The sequence below is a fragment of the Hypomesus transpacificus genome, chromosome 6 (genome assembly GCF_021917145.1).
Source record: "Hypomesus transpacificus isolate Combined female chromosome 6, fHypTra1, whole genome shotgun sequence".
Lineage (NCBI taxonomy): Eukaryota > Metazoa > Chordata > Actinopteri > Osmeriformes > Osmeridae > Hypomesus > Hypomesus transpacificus.
Window position 1 is genome coordinate 2,324,022 of NC_061065.1, and position 20,193 is coordinate 2,344,214.

Consider the following 20,193-nt stretch of genomic DNA (forward strand, 5'->3'; position numbering starts at 1 on the left):
TGCTCACAACAGTAATATTTCCGGGGTGAAATAGGCCAGGTCTAGAACTTCCAGTTAGACGTTAGAAAGTTTTTAACATTAGCAAGCCAAAACTCTTTCTAGCATGTGTATTGACAGGGAGAGCCTATAACCTGTCAGCTGTGTTGTCTATAATAATAAAAATAAATAAAAAATATCCAGTGAAATTAGTGATTTATTAGCATTGGGGTTTAACACATTTGCAAGGACTATATCGATGTCACATTCTCATTGGGGGCTGAGCCCCCCTAAAGGTCTGATCCTAGAGTGCAGGTACGAACAGGGCAGGTGCGAGGGGTCGGGACTTAGTTATAGGTCTATGGTTTACTCAGAGTGAAAGTGAAAGTTACAATTTGAAAACAATTGCTTCGACACTCTTCAATGTAAACTCTACCTCCTCCATTCTGTCTTCTGGTAGCGAACAAATCACATATCCAACTATCGAGTAAGAATACAATTTTATTATTTAAAAAAAACATAAATAGGCTATTATCTTATTTTTGGGGATAATAACCTGCTTAAAACTGTTGGTGATTTAGCACAGTGTTCAGTCGGTAGATTCTGCAGATAAACTGGTATTTACATTTTGAGATAAGCGCTCAAATAACTTGCAATGCAGTATGCTCGATTGATGATACTGGGGTGCAAAAGACAGGGAATAACTAACAAAGACATAGCCTACATTTATTCATTTAGCAGACGCTTGTATCCAAAGCGACTTCCAAGAGAGAGCTTTATATGATCATAACAACAAGATAGCCCCAAACATTGCGGGTAGCCAAAACATGAAGCATACATTGTGAAAAACCAAATGAGTGCCCAAGGGAAGAACCATAAGAGCATGTAGTTAAACAAGTTAGAATTTAACACAATTAACCTCAAAAGTGCAAGGGTGTACCTGTAGAAACAATGGTGAAGAAGCAACAAAACACAGGTGTGTTATAGTGAAAGAACAAACTAGATTTTTATATTTTTTATGAGATGTATTATTACAGAAGCATTTTCTTTCTCAGACGCAGAGAATACAACTTTGCGATACATAAGGGATTTCAAAGATGAAATTCTTGTTTGTAGTGACGGGTGAAACGCTACTGTGTCACCAGGAGGTCAACCGACATCTCAGCTCGATGGGCTGGACGGAAGTGTATTACCCTGCAGACGGTGACGTTATCCTGGTTTACTGTCCCGTTGGGTCTCAGCTGGGGACTGACATTCAGGCAGCTCTGGAAAAAATTAGATGTAAATAATAAACATTTATAAATAATGCCTATAGTTAATCTTTCCAATCAGGTTTATATTATTTATCTATGTGCTTTACTATGCTAAAATATATATTTCTCACTCCCTCTCTATATTTTTGCTCCCCTTCATCTCTCCTTCTATCTCTCCCCCCTCTCCCCTACAGCTGGTCTCCCTGTCATCCTGGTGGTCCTGCATCACACCTTCAGTCCAGCCTTCTGTGTTCCAGACAGCAGCAGATATGCCACCAAGGCGCTCTCCTTAACTGTGGACATGCTGTTCCATCAGAGCTGCGGGCTGCTGAGGTGCTCCACCAACGACATAGCAATTAAAAACATTTTGAATTGGGTACAGTAAAGATAATTAAATTAATTGATTTATCTTACAGTGTTATTTCCTGAAAATGCCAGAGGGGCTGACTAACATACAGTATAACAGTACAATTTTAATTTCATTTTAATATTGACCAAGATCAGTGCTTTTAAAAAGAGTGACAAAACTAACTCAAAATATTGATGTGTTGTGGTTGTAAATAATAAATATATAAGGATAAATGTTTTTCTTTATTCTTTTTCCCAGTACAAGATCAACAATGCCTCAAAAAATCATCTCATTCAACGTAGGTTGTTATTCACTCATGCTGTGATTGTCACCCATTGTAGAAGTAATCATGACTTGCCTGCAGTATAAAGTAATACAGCCCTAGCAAACCCTAACTCTGAAGTCATGATCAGTTACTGAGACACCCTCTTGATAATATGCACTTCCCTTTTGTTTTACAGTGTTCCAGGTCTACGAAAGTGAAATCATCTTCACCCTGTTGTTCTTGTTGTTGCTGCTGATTTTTGGGGTCATAATGTATGGTGAGGAACTCTTCTAGATGATGTGGAGCACCCACAGAAGTTCACCCCAGGTCCTCTGCTGCACGTCTTCCTGTCTACCTTAAAATGTCTAAAAGTATGAAAATGATCTATAAAACATCCTTTAAAAAAACTTTTAAAAGGCTTTTTACTGACCAAAAATTGTATTTACATATTTACCACAGTTTAACAGCTTTGAATTGTGTTTAGTGGGTACGCTAACATGTTTGGTAAATCACATGACAGTACAAGACCACACATAGGACTGTAACTATGGGTTGACAAAAAATAAAATGAATGAACATAAAACTTGAATTATTTAATTTATGAATGTATTTCTTTTTTCAGATGTATAGTGACTATTTTCATCAGGAAGTTAGCAAGATATTGTCAAATTTATTGAATTAATTTGATGCTTACAAATATGATAATTCACACAAAAAACACACACTCAAGACAATGATAAAATACATCTGTTTACGTTTATGTCACACAACATTGTAATGAGAAACAGCTTTGCTTCGCCAGGGCAATGAATCAAAAACGAAAAGCGCATAACAAGTTAACACAGGGTGGCGCTGTTTGAGCGTAAACGAGCACTTAGACGGTATTATATGGCCGCTGCTTGAGGTAGGTTGACAGGTCAGATATCTCCAGCTAAAAAATGTTATTGGTGGAATTCAGTGGTGCTGTATATTTTACGAAATGCTCTTTTTTATATGTATGTAGTTGGTGGTGATGCTCAATAGATTAACTTAAGTATACATCACCAGCTAAATACAAGACGGCCATCGTTTTGCTACCTAGCGACATCACTGCCCATTGTTTTGGTTTGCACTGCAGACGGAGGACCTAGTGGTGGACCTTGTTCTCCAGACTGTAGCTAGCAAATATGTGCTGATCAAGCAAGTGTGTAGCAAAAAGAAATATTTGCAGCTGCAGATTCTATAGTTTCCATTGAGATATCGTGGTGCATCCTTCCTGTACATGACGGTGCCGCTATATCGAAAGGTAAAGCGTTAGCAGATTACAGTAGGTGCTGCACGTAACTATAGTATTAGTACTAGCTACGAACTTCAATGGATATGGACCTGTTTTACTGATCGGCTGTCTTGATCACCATCTGTCTATTGTTGGAAACACTGGTTCGTACATACCGCTAATTGTTTTAGCTCGCTAGTAGCTGTTAGCTTTGAACAACAAATTGTACTATTGCTAACAATACTGTAGCTAAACTAGCAACCGAAATGTTTCATTAGACTGTATGTGTGGTTTTAAACGTTATATGTAGTGACAGACGATCATACGTGCCATGTGTCATTTCTAATTGCGGGGAAACTTGGAAAAGCCCTCATCACTTCATCATTCAGGATTCCTAGGATCAATACCGTGCGGCCCCCGTGGTTTCAACTATCATCACCGTTTTCCGGGGTTTATTGTGCTGGTAATAGACAGAGCGTCCACCACTACGCCATCAATTTCATTTACGCAGTTTTCCGTCCCCTCCCCTCTCCATTAGGGTACGGAAGTGTAGGAGCTCCGCGTGAGAGGGAACAGAGTGCATATCACCACATAACTGCTCCCTGCTCTCCTGGGTGTGTGTGGGACAACTGCATGCGGCGTTAACACACCACACACACACCCCACAGATGGAGAAGAGAGAGAGGAAGCCAGGCTACTTTGCCAGGTAAGTTTTTCTGCGTGTGTGTGTGACACAGATCATGTAACAGCTTTGAGCCCCTAGTTGTTTGGTGTTACCCAAAGCAGTAGCTTTTATAGTGTGTAACCTAGTGCAGCGTGGGCGTAGCGTAGTGGTGGAGCATCTGACTGCTGATCAAGAGGCTGTTTGTCGCTTAGGAGAAAAGTATCTGCTAAATAAACACATAAATATTACATGACAGTACAGCCTGTCTAGACTCCTCTCAGGTCTGGCTGGGCTGAACAGAGGAGAGACTAGAGATGGTGTTGTGTTAAAGAGGATTCTGGGAAAGGGAGGTTTTGTTTATGGCTGAGTTGATACACAGAGAGAAAGAGAGAGAGAAATGAAGAGAGAGGGAGACAGGAAGAGAGAGAGACAGAGAGAAATGAGGAGAGAGGGAGACAGGAAGAGAGAGAGAGAACAGGAGTTGTAGAGACAACAGAGGATATCTCTGCATTCCACTCTGCCTTCCTGAGGGACTGGAGAGTGTTGTCTGGAATGCAGTGTTGGATTCTTGAAACCTTCAGCAGATGTGGGTCTGCTGCATCCCTAATGAGGGAGAAGCAGAAGGTCCACTCTCCCCTTCCAGTCTAGTCTGCCTTCCATTCAGCCTTTCCTCCATTAGAGAAATAACACTCTCTCTCTTCCTCCATCCCTTCTCTCTCTCTCCCCCATCCCCTCTCTCTCTCTCCTCCATCCCCTCTCTCTCTCTCCTCCATCCCCTCTCTCTCTCTCCTCCATCCCCTCTCTCTCTCTCCCCCATCCCCTCTCTCTCCCTCCATCCCCTCTCTCTCTCTCCTCCATCCCCTCTCTCTCTCTCCTCCATCCCCTCTCTCTCTCCGCCATCCCCTCTCTCTCTCTCCTCCATCCCCTCTCTCTCTCCTCCATCCCCTCTCTCTCTCCTCCACCCCCTCTCTCTCTCCCCCATCCCCTCTCTCTCTCTCCTCCATCCCCTCTCTCTCTCTCCTCCATCCCCTCTCTCTCTCTCTCTCCCCCATCCCCTCTCTCTCCCTCCATCCCCTCTCTCTCTCTCTCCTCCATCCCCTCTCTCTCTCTCCTCCATCCCCTCTCTCTCTCTCTCCGCCATCCCCTCTCTCTCTCTCCTTCATCCCCTCTCTCTCTCCCCCATCCCCTCTCTCTCTCCTCCATCCCCTCTCTTTCTCCTCCATCCCCTCTCTCTCTCCTCCATTCTCTCTTTCCTCCATTTCCTCTCTCTCCTCCATTCTCTTTCCCTCTCAGTCTACCTTTCTGGATCTCACTCTTTCATCTATCATTCTCTAATGTGATTGTCGTCTTTAGCGCATGCATCAAATATTAATTCCTCTACCAGTTCTTCCCAGTCTACCTTGAATAATATGTGCGCTAAGTGAACTTGTAAGTCATGAGGAGGGTGCTGGTTTGGATGATAGATTGAAGGTCCTTCAGCTTGTAGTTGTCTTGGTGTTGTATGATCTTGTACATGTAGCCCTTGTGACCTAGTAGCTGAAAGTGTGGCGCTGTGACAGTATTGTGTGCTCTGAGGAGAGAGGTGGATAACAGCCTCTACCTGAACTACACATGATGAACGAGGGGATGAGATGACAGAATGGAATGGAGGGAGAGATATGGGAAGTGATGTCATGTTGTGTCACAGTGGTTTCACAGTTGTTACTGAAGGTTGCACTGATGTCCTCTCATAGTGACTGTTAAACCACTGGGTCACCAAACATGCATTGTCACTGATAGTAGACTAACCAAGTCAGTCTGAATGGACCTAAACACAACAGGCTTCTCTCAATCTCCCTAAAGGCTGAAAAGGCGGAGACAGCTCAAGCAGAGCCAATCAGAGAAGGGTGTGGCTCAGCAGAACCCATCTGATTCGCCGATCATTTCCTGTCCAGAAGCCCCTGCTCAGAAGCCGGGAGACAATGTAGGAGACGACACACACCTTCCACAGCGCCCAGGTGAGCACACACACACACACACACACACAGTCAGGTGAGCTGCCATTCTCCCACACAAACACACACATGAGGTAAAGTGTTAATGTAGCTTTCATCCAAAGCAATGAGGGAGGATTAGAAGCGTTTCATCATGTGAGCTGCTGAAGCTCCATGAACTGTATTTACTCTGTTTGGACTTTGAGTTCAAACACTTACATCAGTTAGACAAACTATCCTGCCAAGATTTATTGAACTTTAACTTCATCTTAGTTGGAGAAGTGGGAAGACACAAACGCACACTCAGTGAAGTGAGATCATCTGCTTTGCGGTGATCTGCTCTGTGTGGATAAAGCATCTTCTAAGGGAACAGATGTAACTTGTTTGTGATGTTTCAGTCTACAGTTCCAACTCCTCAGTCATGAAGTATGAAACATTCTACCTGTGTACATTACATGCGTACGACCAATCCAACCACAGATGTTTCACAACTCCTGTACAGTAGCCTATCAACATGAGACACGGAGAGAGATAGTTGAGACAGAGTTCAGAGAGAGAGAGGGGGGGGGGGGGGGGGGGTAATATTGCTGTTCAAGCTAAAACAGTTGACAGACTTGTCATCTACATGTTGTTGTATAACAGAACCAAACAACACAGGGTTGCAGCTGTGTTCACAGGGCCAGCACATAACCTTGCTCTGGTCAATCATCCTGTCACAGGACTGTGAAAGAAGCCATGTTACCATGCCTGAGTTAAACACACACACACACACACCTTAGTGTGCCTGCTTTGTGCTGAGTCATCTGTCCAGTGTGTCTGTGCGGAAGAGGTCCAGGCTGCAGGAAGGAGTGGGAGGGTGGTGTTAGAGATCCACAGAGTGCTGAGTGAGACAGCCACACTGGGAGGTCACTTAGATCATTACCGAGAGGGGGGGGGGGGGGTTGGAGGAAGAGAGGGGGGGTGAGAAGAGAGAAAGAGAGAGTGGGAGGAAGAGAGGGGGGGTGAGAAGAGAGAAAGAGAGAGTGGGAAGAAGAGAGGGGGGGTGAGAAGAGAGAAAGAGAGAGTGGGAAGAAGAGAGGGGGGGTGAGAAGAGAGAAAGAGAGAGTGGGAAGAAGAGAGGGGGGGTGAGAAGAGAGAAAGAGAGAGTGGGAAGAAGAGAGGGGGGGTGAGAAGAGAGAAAGAGAGAGGGGGGAAGGGAGAGAGAAGGAGGAGGAGAGTGAAAGTGTTCTTTTAACTGTGGTGTAAGCCACCTTTAGATTTGTGTGTTATTGTGCTCATGTAAACAAGAATGCCGTCACCAAGTTAGACTATGACTCGTCAGTCTATCTGATCCTTTTTCTGTAAATACTGACTGTAACCCCCCCCCCCCACACCCCCCCCCCCCCCCCGCTCCTTCCAGATGAGAGGGACAGCTCTAACAGCCAGTCTAAGAGAGAGAAGAGGAAACCTCCAGGGACAGTGGAGTACACTGTGAGTCTGACCCCTACCACCCATCACCCCCCCTTCATCACCCCCCCCCCCTTTCATCACCCCCCCCCCCCCCCCATCACCCTACCATCTTGTCCACCCTGCCACCCTATCAACTACCCCCCGTCTACCACCGCAATACCAACTTATCACACACACACACAGTCGATTATTTGTGAGTTTGGGCACAGCCGTTCCTAGTAAAACTGTTCAGAAAAGCGTAACCACAGCAACACTGTTGCTAACGGTGTATGGTGCAGGTGGAGCCCCAGGACACGCTGAACATCGTTGCTTTGAAGTTCAACATCACCCCCAACCAGCTGGTCCAGATCAACAAGCTGTTCTCCCAGAGCATCATCCCTGGACAGGTGAGCTCCCAGCCAATCACACGCTCCAGCCCGCCCCCTGCTGCCAGGCAGGGTCTTGTGATTCGCTGACATGCCCGCCTGTCACTCTGCAGAAGCTCTTCGTTCCTGACGTAGGACAATCGGAACCAGACTCGAAGGGTTCCTGCGATCCTGCCTCGACCAATGGGCAGCCGGAGAAAGGGTCACATGTGAGTGATGTGCTTCTGAATGAGAGATGATGTTGTGATGGTGTAACGGGTCTTGTGTTGTGATGGTGTAACGGGTGTTGTGATGGTGTAACGGGTGTTGTGTTGTGATGGTGTAATGGGTGTTGTGTTGTGATGGTGTAACGGGCGTGTGTTGTGATGGTGTAAGGGGTGGTGTGTTGTGACGGTGTAACGGGCGGTGTGTTGTGATGGTGTAACGGGTGGTGTGTTGTGACGGTGTAACGGGTGTTGTGTTGTGATGGTGTAACGGGTGTTGTGATGGTGTAACGGGTGTTGTGTTGTGACGGTGTAACGAGTGGTGTGTTGTGACGGTGTAACGGGTGGTGTGTTGTGACGGTGTAACGGGTGGTGTGTTGTGACGGTGTAACGGGTGTTGTGATGGTGTAACGGGTGGTGTGTTGTGACGGTGTAACGGGTGGTGTGTTGTGACGGTGTAACGGGTGTTGTGACGGTGTAACGGGCGTGTGTTGTGACGGTGTAACGGGTGGTGTGTTGTGACGGTGTAACGGGCGTGTGTTGTGACGGCAGGACGGAGGTGGGCGCCCGGCCAGGATGCTGCGCAGGGAGGAGACTCCGCCCTCCGAAGATGAGAGCCCTACCACCGTCAAGTTCATCAAGATGAGCTGCAAGTACTTCACAGACGGCATGGTGAGCAAACCCCTCGCCCCATGTGTCTGTGTGTGTGTCTGTAAGGGTGAGCCCCCCCCCTGACCCCTGCTCTCTCCCGTCCTCCAGGGTGTGGTAGGGGGGGTGATGATCGTGACCCCCAACAACATCATGTTTGACCCCCACAAGTCGGACCCCCTGGTGATGGAGCATGGCTGTGAGGAGTATGGCCTCATCTGCCCCATGCAGGAGGTGCTGTCTGTCGCTCTGTACGACGACGTGTCTCGCATGAAGCTCAAGGACTCGCTGCCGTCGTAAGGACGCTCCCACGCTCAGACCCACCACCCTCCTGGTCACTGTTTCCTGCTGTGTGTGGGCTGTTAGCCATGTCACCCTCGCTCTCCTGGTGGGGCTTTTCTGGAGAAGAGGGGGTTTAAATGTCAATGTTTTATCATTCTTTCACATGAGTTTGTCTTCACGATATACACATACATTTATTTTTCCATTTTCTGCATTCAGTATGTTCATTTTATTTTGTGTTACTTTCTTTGGTTTGTGTTGTCTCTCCCTTCATTCATCATTTGTTTACATTTCCTTTGTTTCCTTAACTTGATCCCATCCTCCCTTGTGGTGACCCCTGACCCCCAGAGACCCACCCCAGGATCTGTGTCCTCTCTACAGGCCGGGGGAGTGGGAGGAGCTGCCATCCCAGCTGCACGCTAACCCCTTCAGCCGCTACCAGGCGCTGGACGCCGGACGCACCATCGTCCTGGACGACATTGACTCCGCCCTCTCAGAGACCGGTACGATCCGGATCGTCTTGATCGATCATGATGACGACTAACAGAGCATTTTATTACAGCCATTGAAATATCACATCTTAAGTTGTTGAATAGGAGTGTAATGTAGAATATCATGCTCAAAACTAAAAGTTTGTAGTGTAGATTCAGACCAAAGCTTCAACACGTCCCTGTTCCTACAGTCATGGAGACGGCAGAGTGTGATGTGTCCTCCCCCTCAGATGAGGGCTTCACCGAGCTGGTGCTGCCGGCCAATGGGAGCGTAGATGGACTGGAGAGCACCAGCCAATCGCACACTGGTTCTCCTAGCAGCCTGGACCAGCAGGGGGCGCTGTCACACAGCCAGACACTCACTCAGCACAGCTCTGTGGAGGATGGAGACTCCCTGGCTGTCCCGTCGGAGGGTGGAGGTGCAGCGAGGCTGGAGCAGACCCCCTCCGCCGGGCCGGACCCCCCTGACACGCCTCTCCGAGCCGCCAGGAGCTTCACAAACGGCGTCGCTGCAGGATCCACCAGCGACCAAAGCAGGAAGTTGAGTTTGAGCGAGGCAAAGGTAGCCTCTGGGAAACGTGGTCCCCGGGATGTGGTCCTGGCTGGCCGGCCGGTGGAGGTGCCTGTGGGTGACGAGGGGATGAGCGAGGAGGAGAGAAGGAGGAGGAGCTACGAGGCGGAGGTGAAGAGCTGGCTCATGGAGAGGATGCAGGCTCCCATCCAGAGTGAGTGATGAGGGGATACACAACCACAACTAGAACCATCCAGGGTGAGAGGTCCAGAGGTACACAACTAACCATGCGTGTGTGCAGACATGCTGCTGTCGTCGGAGGAGAAGAGCAAGACTCCGCCCATGTTCCTCTGCTTCAAGCTGGGCCGGCCAATGAAGAAGTCTTTCTCCCTAGGCCGCACCTCTAGCCCTGCCCACGCGTGCCGGGACACACAGCCTGAGTACTGGTTCGCTGTCCCTCAGGAGAGGTCAGAGGTCAACCAATCACAGCCACCACTGTGTGACTCATGCTTACTGTTTGGTGGATGTTTTGAGGTTGTAATTCTTGTGTGTGTGTGCAGGGTGGAGCACCTGTATGCCTTCCTGGTGCAGTGCTCTCCAGACGTGTATGGGAGGGAGGTTCATGAGCAGGGCTTTGTGCTGGTGGAGAAGGACGAGCTCAACATGATCGACAACTTCTTCAGTGACCCCGTCCCCAGGAACTGGGAGGTGAGGCCTGGGACGGAAGTTTCATCTGCTCAGTGGTAGAACATGGGGATGGGTATAGCTCAGTGGTAGAACATGGGGATGGGTATAGCTCAGTGGTAGAACATGGGGATGGGTATAGCTCAGTGGTAGAACATGGGGATGGGTATAGCTCAGTGGTAGCACATGGGGATGGGTATAGCTCAGTGGTCGTCTGTCATGTGACTATGCGCGCTCCGTAGATAATCACCATCAACGAGGCCAAACGCCGGCAGAGTTTCAGCTGCGAGGGGGAGGAGCCTGTGGATCTTCTGCCCGTGCTCAGTGACCCCAGCGCCCTGCTCCAGGACACACACATCGAGAAGGTACACTCACACACACACACAAACACTCACACACACACAGAGTGTAGGACCTGTATGTAGAACCTGTATGTAGGACCTGTATGTAGGACCTGTGTGTAGTTCTCAGTATGTGTGTTGCAGCTGGCGTGCCGTCTGCCAGCCAGGGTCCAGGGTTACCCCTGGCAACGGGCCTACAGCACGGTGGAGCATGGGACCAGCCTGAAGACTCTGTACCGTAACCTGGCAACACTGGACTGCCCTGTCCTGCTGGTCATCAGAGACACAGACAGCAGGGTACACACACACACACCACACACACTGCCCTGTCCTGTCCTGCTGGTCACTAGAGACATAGGCAGCCAGGTACAGTGCTCCTCTCTCTCTCTCTCTCTCTCTGTCTCTCTCTGTCTCTCTCTGTCTCTCTCTCTCTCTGTCTCTCTCTCTGTCTCTCTCTCTGTCTCTCTGTCTCTGTCTCTCTGTCTCTCTCTCTCTGTCTCTCTCTCTGTCTCTGTCTCTCTCTGTCTCTGTCTCTCTCCCAGGTGTTCGGGGCGTTCTCCACACACCCCTTCAGACTGAGTGAGCACTGCTATGGGACAGGGGAGACCTTCCTATATAGCTTCTGTCCTGAGATCAAGGTGAGACCCTCACTGGGGCAATCTCCTCCTCTCTCCTCCTCTCTCTATTCCCTCTCCTCCTGTCAGCTGTCTCTCTTCCTCTCTCTCTCCTCCTGAACTAACAGAGGTGTGTGTGTGTGTGTTCAGGTGTACCGATGGACTGGGGAGAACTCCTACTTCGTGAAGGGAAACACAGACTCTCTCCAGATGGGAGGAGGGGGGTAGGCTTTAGCAGATGAACTGTTGTGATTAAATGCTGTTCTGAAGTAGAACCCAAGACACAATATCATCAAAATAGTAATAGGCCCTCATTAGTGTAACTATAACTCTGCCTCCCCCCCTCTCCCTCCCCCCTCAGAGGTCAGTTAGGGCTCTGGCTGGATGCTGACCTGTATCACGGCACCTCGTCTCCCTGCGCCACCTTCAACAACACGCCCCTCTCCACCCAGAAGGACTTCACTGTCCACAGCCTGGAGGTCTGGGCCTTCGAGTAGCCTTCCATAGGGGGAGTCTGGGGCTGCTGGTCCTGGGCTGCTTCCTCCTGGACGTGGAGTTACGCAAGAATTATGTGTGGATTCCTCTCATTCTATTGGCTGGCTTATACCTTCCACGCCACACATAGCAATGGTAGCATGCAGCCTGCCTAGCAACAAGAGGCCGCTGAGGTCTGGAGAGGGGCAGGAGGGAAGGCCAATGAGGAGTTGGCTCACGTTGAAGACGGCGTCTTATGACGTATAAGAAACAGACAGCCAGCTAAAACGACCAGAAACCAGTCAGAAACAACAACAACAGGTGAAGGCACATTCTAGGACAAAGTTCAGGTAGAGATGAAGGAGGAAGACACACTATCCTCAACGGAGAGGTGGATGATGGGGGAACATGCTTACAGGGAGACCAGTCGGCACTTATTCTAGACTGCAGCGCACAACACACCTATCAACACGTTCACACACAGAACGAGGATTCATCGTTTACCGAGAGAAGAGTTGAACCATCTCCCTTTCATATCCTGATCCCCAATGTACTGAGAAAGTTCTAGTGCATTTTGATATTAACAAGCCTGCCAGGGCTCCTCACCAAACAGCTGGCTCTAGAGAAGGGAAAGTTCTACATCCTACAATGACCAAATGTTTCTGTTTGAGTTTTATACTGGTGTACTGTATAGCCTTGATAAGGTTTTTTTGTTTTTTTCTATAATTTATTTTTATACTTCAATGTATTGTTTTTATGAATGTATGTTTGTCTTTTGAAATTGTTTCTTTTCTGTTTCTGTTTAGAGAATGTATTTAGTTTGTGCGTTTCGTTTTTTCTGTTTTGCTTGGTTTAAGAAGGGATTGTGGTTTGTAAGGCTGATTTAAGTCCAAGACTGAAAAGACTGCAGTATTAGTGTCTCCTTGGTTTCCTGTCTTTGTTCATAATAGTTATTTAACAGAGATCTGACCCCTTTCATCCTGATGGAAGACCATTTGCACTGTAATTTAGTTAAAAACATTTCATGAAGCTCTTTCAACTGCCTGTTTTTTGTTGTTTTTCTCGTAATGATCTGTGAGTAGGGAACTATAGTTAATTTTGTCAAAACCTGTCCCTGGTGGTCTTATGTACCATTCTATTCAAGCCAGTTGTTCCCTGATATAAATCATGCTGCTATTCACAAGTTGGGCATTCCATTTAGTCATGATGAAAAGAGAAAGGTGAGATGATGGGAGAATATGTCGCTTTATCCGCCTTCTCCGCTTCTGTTAAGTATTTACCAGCACGCACTAGTTTCACGGCCGTTCTGCCAGCATGAATAACTGGTTCTACATCAGGCTTGGTGCTTCGCTCTGAATCCTCGTGATAGAACCGCAGCCGTCGCTTTGACGTGATCAGTGATTCCTCTGTACATGTTGAGTGTTGTCTCGCTAACTGTGAATGTTCCCTGTGTGTTATTTCCCTGTGAAGTCAAACCCGTCATGTTGTATGCAACATCACCGTCAATATAGGTATTATTCCACATTTAATACTTCACTAGGCTAAACAAAGTTAGGCTATACTGTACAAATGGCCTATGAATTAATAAAACATTTGTCCTCTTATGGTCCCTTACATATGTTTAAAAAGACAGCGTCCACTATAAAGATATGAATAACCGAATTCTCTATTAAACTTTTAGGCCTTATTTGGGTTATATAATATTTATATATGAATATGCGTGTATAGGCTCCATCATCCGGAGGTGTTTCAAAAAGCGGGTTTCGTAAAAACTTACAGTTGACCGTCAATTCTGACCAGTGGCGGTCCTAGCACATTTGCTGCCCCGGGCAAGGGTTTTCCCCTGCAACTCAGAAGATGTTGTTGACGCTGCTTTACAAGGCCGTAATGATAATATTAAATTCTGGTCAAAATCCCCCCCCCCCAATATATTGATATAAAAATGTATATAAATGTGCTACGCTACGACAGGCAACCACCCACGCTGTCCAAAACTATTAAAAAAATGACTCGTCCCCCCCAATGTTGACTCCATGGCTCTAGCCTTGCTGCTTTAAGACAAACCTCCTGTCTCCTTCCCATAACTGAAACATAGTGCCGTGTGGGTTAAATGTGGTCATGATGGGCGGGATTGAGGAAGTTCGGAGTTTTATACCACTGTCATTTAGGCTACAGTTAAGGTAGGCTACTGTAGGCTACTTTTACCGTAAGGAAATCGTGTTTGACACAAGCCTGTCATTGAGAACTGTTATAAATTAGTGGGCTACATTTGATTACATTAAATATATATATAGCCTACGGCCTGGGTTGATGTAGGCTATATGGAGGACGACTCGATCCCAGTCCAACACAGTCAAGACACCATCGTCTACAGTGAACAACAACATACGGATTATGACGAAAATGCTGATTTTAGCGACGACGACTGCGTTTTTTGTATGATCGTCAACGGCATGAATGAAGGCACAGAAATTCTTAAAAAGGTTGGCCTTCTGCCCGCATGGTTGTCATGACGCAATACGCAGGGTTTTACCGGTTAACGTCAACCGGTAGCCTACTACATAACCTGGACACACATATTCTTTGGTATTTTGCTTTTATTTGGACGCTCTCAGATGTGACGTAATTAATGCTTAGTAACTTGTGATGTTTGGAATTTGTCGTAGGCTACTTTCAACTGCTCATCCCCTTCGAACTCCTATAGCCTAAACATTTACATTTAGCAGACGCGCAGCGACTTCCAAGAGAGAGCTTACAAAAGAGCATAGGTCACAGATCATAACAACGAGATAGTCCCAAACATTGCTAAACATTTTCATTATTTACAAGGGCTACGCTATTTATCTATTTAACATTTTATCGACATTGTCCTGTCTGCATCTTGTCCTAAAATCTCTTTACAGGATGCAGAACTTGTCTGTTTTCGAGACATTTTGCCTGCTGCTCCGCATCACTACCTGGTCGTGACGAGACGTCACATTGTCAGCTGTCGCTCTCTCTGCACCGAGGAGCACGTGGATCTCGGTAAAAACATAATTATATTTATGGAAGCAAATCGGTGACAATGTTTTGAATTAAAAGGCATTGAATACTGAATAACACCACCGAATTTGTTGGTTTTGAATTCGCCTCTTAAAGATCCCATGACAGTCATGCTTTTTTATAGTCCTTAGTGGTCCCCTAATACTGTAGCCTATCTGAAGTTTCTTTCCCGAGATTCAGCCTTGGTGCAGAATTAGCCACTACGAGCAGTCCCACAAAGAGCTTTCCTCAGGACGTGCTGTTTCTGTGTCTGTACCTTTAAATGCTATGAGGAAGAAAGAAGCAATCAGAATCGATTTTATTCGCCATGAAAGTTTGCACAGACAAGGAATTTGCTTTGGTAGGAAGGTGCATACAATAAACATATAAGAATCTTACATTTAAATGAGGACTAACTATTTGTAAGGGTACATAACTAGCAATAACTAAGTCGAATTATAATAAAGTAAACTGTGCAATAAAATATTAAATAAAATATACATTTATACAATATAAAAATACAAGAAATACAAATATTACAAAAAAAACAAATGGTACAAGACACAATTGTGTGATGCAGTGCAAAAAGCGATGTGTTTTAAGGACATTTAGTCATAAAAGTCAGTGTGAACCTTGGCCTTATTGAAGAGGCCAGCGGTAAGGGAAGAAAAAGCAGCCTTCTGCCGGAGGGGAGGGACTGAAACAGGGAGTGTCCAGGGTGGGAGGAGTCTGCCGGAGGGGAGGGACTGAAATAGGGAGTGTCCAGGGTGGGAGGAGTCTGCCGGAGGGGAGGGACTGAAACAGGGAGTGTCCAGGGTGGGAGGAGTCTGCCGGAGGGGAGGGACTGAAACAGGGAGTGTCCAGGGTGGGAGGAGTCTGCCGGAGGGGAGGGACTGAAACAGGGAGTGTCCAGGGTGGGAGGAGTCCGCCACAATCTTCCTCGCTTGCCTCAGGGTCATCGAGGTGTTCAGGTCCTCAAGGGTTGCCAGGACCTCGAGGCTGTGCAGGTCCTCGAGGGTGGGCTAATTGCAGCCAATCACCTTCTCAGCAGGGCTGAGCGGGGCTCAGGGGGCTGCGCTCGCATGGTCATAGTTCATGTTCTCATTGGTGGGCTACATTTTCTGTGCGGGCAAAGCAGAGAAAGGGGACGTAACCTTCGCTATTATGACGTCATAGAACCAGCATTTTCAAAACCGAGCGTTTCAGCTTTCATTTTCTCAAAGGCGGAGAAGAATACCCAGGGCTTGGTTTACACCTTTCGAAATTTCTAGCCACTGGGGGACCAAAGGCAGGCTAGGGGAACTCGTATTAATTAAGAAGGTAAAAAAAAATGACGTACAATTTAGAACCCACCCCCCCATGTGATCCATCTCACTTCGGAGAAGTGAGATGGCCTGAATGCAGCCTGAATTCTGTTCTATTTGAATTTCTGAAGCTTGAATTTTTTATTTGGGGCATTTTAATTTCAATGTTTGAATTGAGAAACCTGAACTACCAAAATCAATTCATATTTCAATTTTAAAGAGGTGAATTCAAAACCAACAAATTCGGTGGCGTTTAAATTTCAATATTAAGTATTCAGTGACTTTTAAAATAAAATAAAATTTGTCACTAATTTGCTTCCTACAACAGCGTATTGCTGCCACTCCAGAAAAACTGATCAGTATCACGTTATAACATGATATGTTTCTTGTTAAGATGTTTATCATGTTATAACAAGGTATTTTCACGTTGTAAAGTGATGCAAACATATCACGTTCTAACAATAAACTGCAAATGTTTCCTCTTCGACAGGTCTGCAAACGCCTTTGTAAACAGATTTGTTAAAACATTTGTTAACTGAGACCGTAGGTCGAGTTATTTTCACGTTAGAACGTGAAAATAACTTGTTTGAACATGATAAACATCTTGTTATAACAAGAAGCATATCGTGTTATAATGTGACACTGATCCGTTTTTCTTTTTGTGGAGTGGCAGCAAGATGCTGCCGTGGCTTCCATATACATTGTGCCGGAGCAGGGCTAGTAAAAATCAGGGGTTGTGGAACAACAGTTGCGTGTTCTGTGTTGCAGTAAAGAGAATGGCTGAGATGGGCAGGCGTGTTCTGAAGGACAACAATGTCACCAACAGGGAGGACGTCAGGTATGACACATCTTCATCTGAGGATAACTGGTTGTTTGAGGAAGCCCCTAAATGAATATAGAAGTAAAATTACCAGAAAGATTTATTTATGAAAATATGGTCAAGTGAAGATTTAAATTGGAGAGTCATAATGTGAACATAAACTGCATATGTGCACTTTATAACATATATAGGTTTTAACATAATATATACTGTAGATATAACATATATTTTATATATAACATAAGTGCGAAAGTATTTTCTAAATGAATATTGTCTGAAAAATATAAAGGTGTCCTTTGTATTTGTGTGGCTGTATAAAAGTACAGGGTTGAGAAATATCTTGTTTAGTCTTTCATTGAATTATTTTAAAGCATTTTTCCTAAACTTTTTGTTGTTCTTATTTGTGCCCAAGACTTTTGTGCAGTACTGTGTGTGATGTGTTTCCTGTGTGTGATGCGTTTCCTGTCCTCTCAGGATGGGATTCCACTGGCCTCCCTACATCTCCATCCCTCACCTCCACCTCCACGTTCTGGCACCAGCCAGCCAGATATCTGACTACATGGCCCACAAGTTCTTGCCCCACACAGACAGGTTTATCACGGTGAGTACACGATCACACACACCACATGCAGATGAAGCTCTGGTCCAGTATTGTTTGGCGGTGGCACATTTAGCAACATTGTTTTCCCAGTGTTGCAAAGTGCTGCAAAGTGTTTTCAACTGCTGAATGGAGGCATGAATAAAAACTCAGTGTTTCTCATGGAAACACACAAACATACAACACACATGAACACACGCACTTACTATGTAATTGTTGTACGGTTGTACACTTGAACACCAAAGTGTTTATGTTGTAGGAGGACTGTCTTCGTGCCAGACTGAAATCTGATCTTGGGGTTGTCCAGCATCACAGGACCTGCCAAACATGGTATTGTTGTTGAGAATAATGTTGTTGAAACAGAGGAGATATAATATAGCTTTAAATACAGGGGGTCAGATGGATGAGCGGTTACAGAATTGGGCTATTAATCAGAAGGTTGCCGGTTTGATTCCCGGCCATGACAAATGACGTTGTGTCCTTGGGCAAGGCACTTCACCCTACTTGCCTCGGGGAGAATGTTGCTGTGCTTACTGTAAGTTGCTCTGGATAAGAGCGTCTGCTAAATGACTGAATGTAATGTAATGTTAATAGCTTAACAGCTGAATAGCTTAACCACAGTTTTCTTTTATAATTGTTTTTGGTCTTGGGGGATGGGTATATCTCAGTGGTAGAGCATTTGACTGCAGATCAAACAGTTATAGGTTCAAATCCCCCTGTACATGTTGTGTTAAACCAGCCAATGGTAATACGTCAGCTCTAATGTACTTCCTGGCTTGATGTCATAGTTCTATCCTAAATTGATATGTTATATGTTTTATCCTGATTTGATATGTCATATGTTTCTTTTCTGGACAGTGATCCTACCTCAGGGAGACTTAACCATGAAATCAAGTTAGAGTTGTTCAGCCATTTATAAGGACTGTCCAGCTGTCACCGAGGGCTTTATATCACTGACTTTCTCTTTCTCTGGGCTAGTTTCTCACTTTTAAATAATACAATTTGTTATTTGTACAATTGTTTTTACTTTGATTAAAACACAAGAGCATTTCAAAGATTAATGTTCTGCTTAAAAGGTCGAATTATCTTTGTCCAAATATTACATGTTTGCTTGTCTTTTGTCGTATGGGTGTGTGTCATTAAAAAAGGTTCACTAATTTATTTCACTCATATTATGACCTTGGGTTCCTTCTCTCATGGAATCCTGATGACATTATTTTTTAGAACCCTTGGTGCTGATAGCGTCCTACAAATCAGACTTTTGAAAGTCATTTGCATAAGGATAAATTCGTGTCGAGAGAAGATTTATGATAATCGAGTTTAGAAACCAATCATTAAGAAAACGCACGAGGGCGCTAAACCTCTAAATCCGGCTCTGTGTCTGCATTACTGACGTCATATCATGCGCCGGTAGTAAACAGGCGGGAAATTGGAAAACATAAACAAAGCTGCCTGTTGTTTGAAAGAGCTAATCTGACGTCGTCAACATGGTGAAAAGGGCACCAAGGAGCAAACTAAAGTCTTTAATGAAGAAGAAATCTCACATTCGTGTTGGCACCGCAGCAGATGCAATGGTAAGTTGCTAAAAGCGGAACTTTTTTAACAACGTCAATGTTCGTCCTTATCGCTCCCACGGCTATCTACCTACCTAGGTTATATCAGTAGTGTTGTTGAGATGCAGACAGAGAAATAGCGTTAATCCAAACGTTAATCAATGTTATAAACGCAAGTAGGCCTACCTTTTGGGAGATTATTTTACAGAGTGACCATGGTCGTCTGAGGCTTCGTATTTATTTAATCTTAAATGTCCATCTCCGGTCCTGTCGCTTTCAGGTGGAGCTGAGCGTGCTGCTATTCATGCACAGTCTCGCGGAGGAGGCGAGGGCGCGAGCTTTCGAGGGGAAAACCGCGACCATCAAGGCTCAGCACGTGGCAGCAGTGGCCAAGGTCTAATGGACAGCTCAGCTAGAAAATACAACCATGTTTAACTGAACGTTTTAAACAAAACAAATACAAACGTTTGAATTGGGCTTCAACAGTCACTTTAGTGGGCTTACTTACGTTTATAGAGCTACATTTAATATAACTGGTTTAACCAAGCATCGCAATTGTATTGTGTATTCAACGTTATAATTGTAAAAATCTGAATGTCTATTGATTGTTTTTTGTGTAAAACATACTAGTGTCAGTATACTTTAAGAATAGTAAAAAATAATGTTCAAATATTATTTTTCTTGTGTTTGTAGAAAGTGCTAAAGAGAGCCAGAGGTTGAATCGACACTCCTGGACAGTGACAACAGCAACCACTTCACTTCGTCCTGTAGAGCCCACGCCTTGATACCAACAGTCTTACATTTTATGTATTTCACATTTGTTGCTAGACATGCATTATTATTTTTTATTTTGATGTATGACAATTTTAATTTTCTGTGTATTTGATTACATTTGTGTTCAATGTCGAGGGTTTTTTGAAAACTTCTGAAGTTTCGTTCCAAGTCTTCATCCCGGGGACAAACCATGAACCAGGAGCGGCTCCGCAGTAGGCAAAGTTCAATAAAAACGACTTATTTAAATCCTTTTCTTACAAAATTGTTCATACATTGATGATGAAAATGATAGTCTAGGTATAGAAATATTACAAATGTTTTCATTT

At 45.3% G+C, this 20,193-nt stretch overlaps 3 protein-coding genes and 1 long non-coding RNA gene across 6 annotated transcripts; 3 read left to right on the forward strand and 1 right to left on the reverse strand.

The window, feature by feature from the left end:
* The first annotated feature begins 3,681 nt into the window (after positions 1–3,681).
* On the forward strand, positions 3,682–13,819 carry LOC124469240 (nuclear receptor coactivator 7). 3 transcript variants are annotated; one of them, XM_047022415.1, is made up of 16 exons: positions 3,682–3,804; positions 5,605–5,759; positions 7,135–7,205; positions 7,463–7,570; positions 7,663–7,758; positions 8,305–8,424; positions 8,512–8,696; positions 9,031–9,185; positions 9,365–9,898; positions 9,986–10,151; positions 10,245–10,392; positions 10,611–10,733; positions 10,854–11,006; positions 11,252–11,347; positions 11,474–11,547; positions 11,685–13,819. In XM_047022415.1, the coding sequence occupies exons 1-16, from the start codon at positions 3,767–3,769 to the stop codon at positions 11,818–11,820; spliced, it is 2,358 nt and encodes a 785-aa protein (XP_046878371.1). In that variant the 5' UTR covers positions 3,682–3,766; the 3' UTR covers positions 11,821–13,819. The 3 variants fall into 3 exon arrangements, with proteins under 3 accessions (XP_046878371.1, XP_046878370.1, XP_046878369.1); XM_047022414.1 differs by having other exon boundaries at positions 3,767–3,804; positions 9,404–9,898; XM_047022413.1 differs by having other exon boundaries at positions 3,767–3,804; positions 9,064–9,185.
* An 89-nt stretch (positions 13,820–13,908) lies between these two features.
* Positions 13,909–18,777, forward strand: LOC124469241 (adenosine 5'-monophosphoramidase HINT3-like). The gene is made up of 5 exons (XM_047022416.1): positions 13,909–14,280; positions 14,701–14,821; positions 16,891–16,960; positions 17,417–17,543; positions 17,800–18,777. The coding sequence occupies exons 1-5, from the start codon at positions 14,119–14,121 to the stop codon at positions 17,881–17,883; spliced, it is 564 nt and encodes a 187-aa protein (XP_046878372.1). The 5' UTR covers positions 13,909–14,118; the 3' UTR covers positions 17,884–18,777.
* Positions 15,706–19,367, reverse strand: LOC124469244. Its single transcript, XR_006956269.1, has 3 exons — positions 19,280–19,367; positions 17,747–17,858; positions 15,706–15,939 (listed from the first exon to the last, which is right to left on the reverse strand). It is a non-coding gene; the product is annotated as an uncharacterized LOC124469244 (long non-coding RNA).
* On the forward strand, positions 18,941–20,113 carry cenpw (centromere protein W). Its single transcript, XM_047022417.1, has 3 exons — positions 18,941–19,114; positions 19,374–19,487; positions 19,787–20,113. The coding sequence occupies exons 1-3, from the start codon at positions 19,028–19,030 to the stop codon at positions 19,811–19,813; spliced, it is 228 nt and encodes a 75-aa protein (XP_046878373.1). The 5' UTR covers positions 18,941–19,027; the 3' UTR covers positions 19,814–20,113.
* The last annotated feature ends 80 nt before the right edge of the window (positions 20,114–20,193 follow it).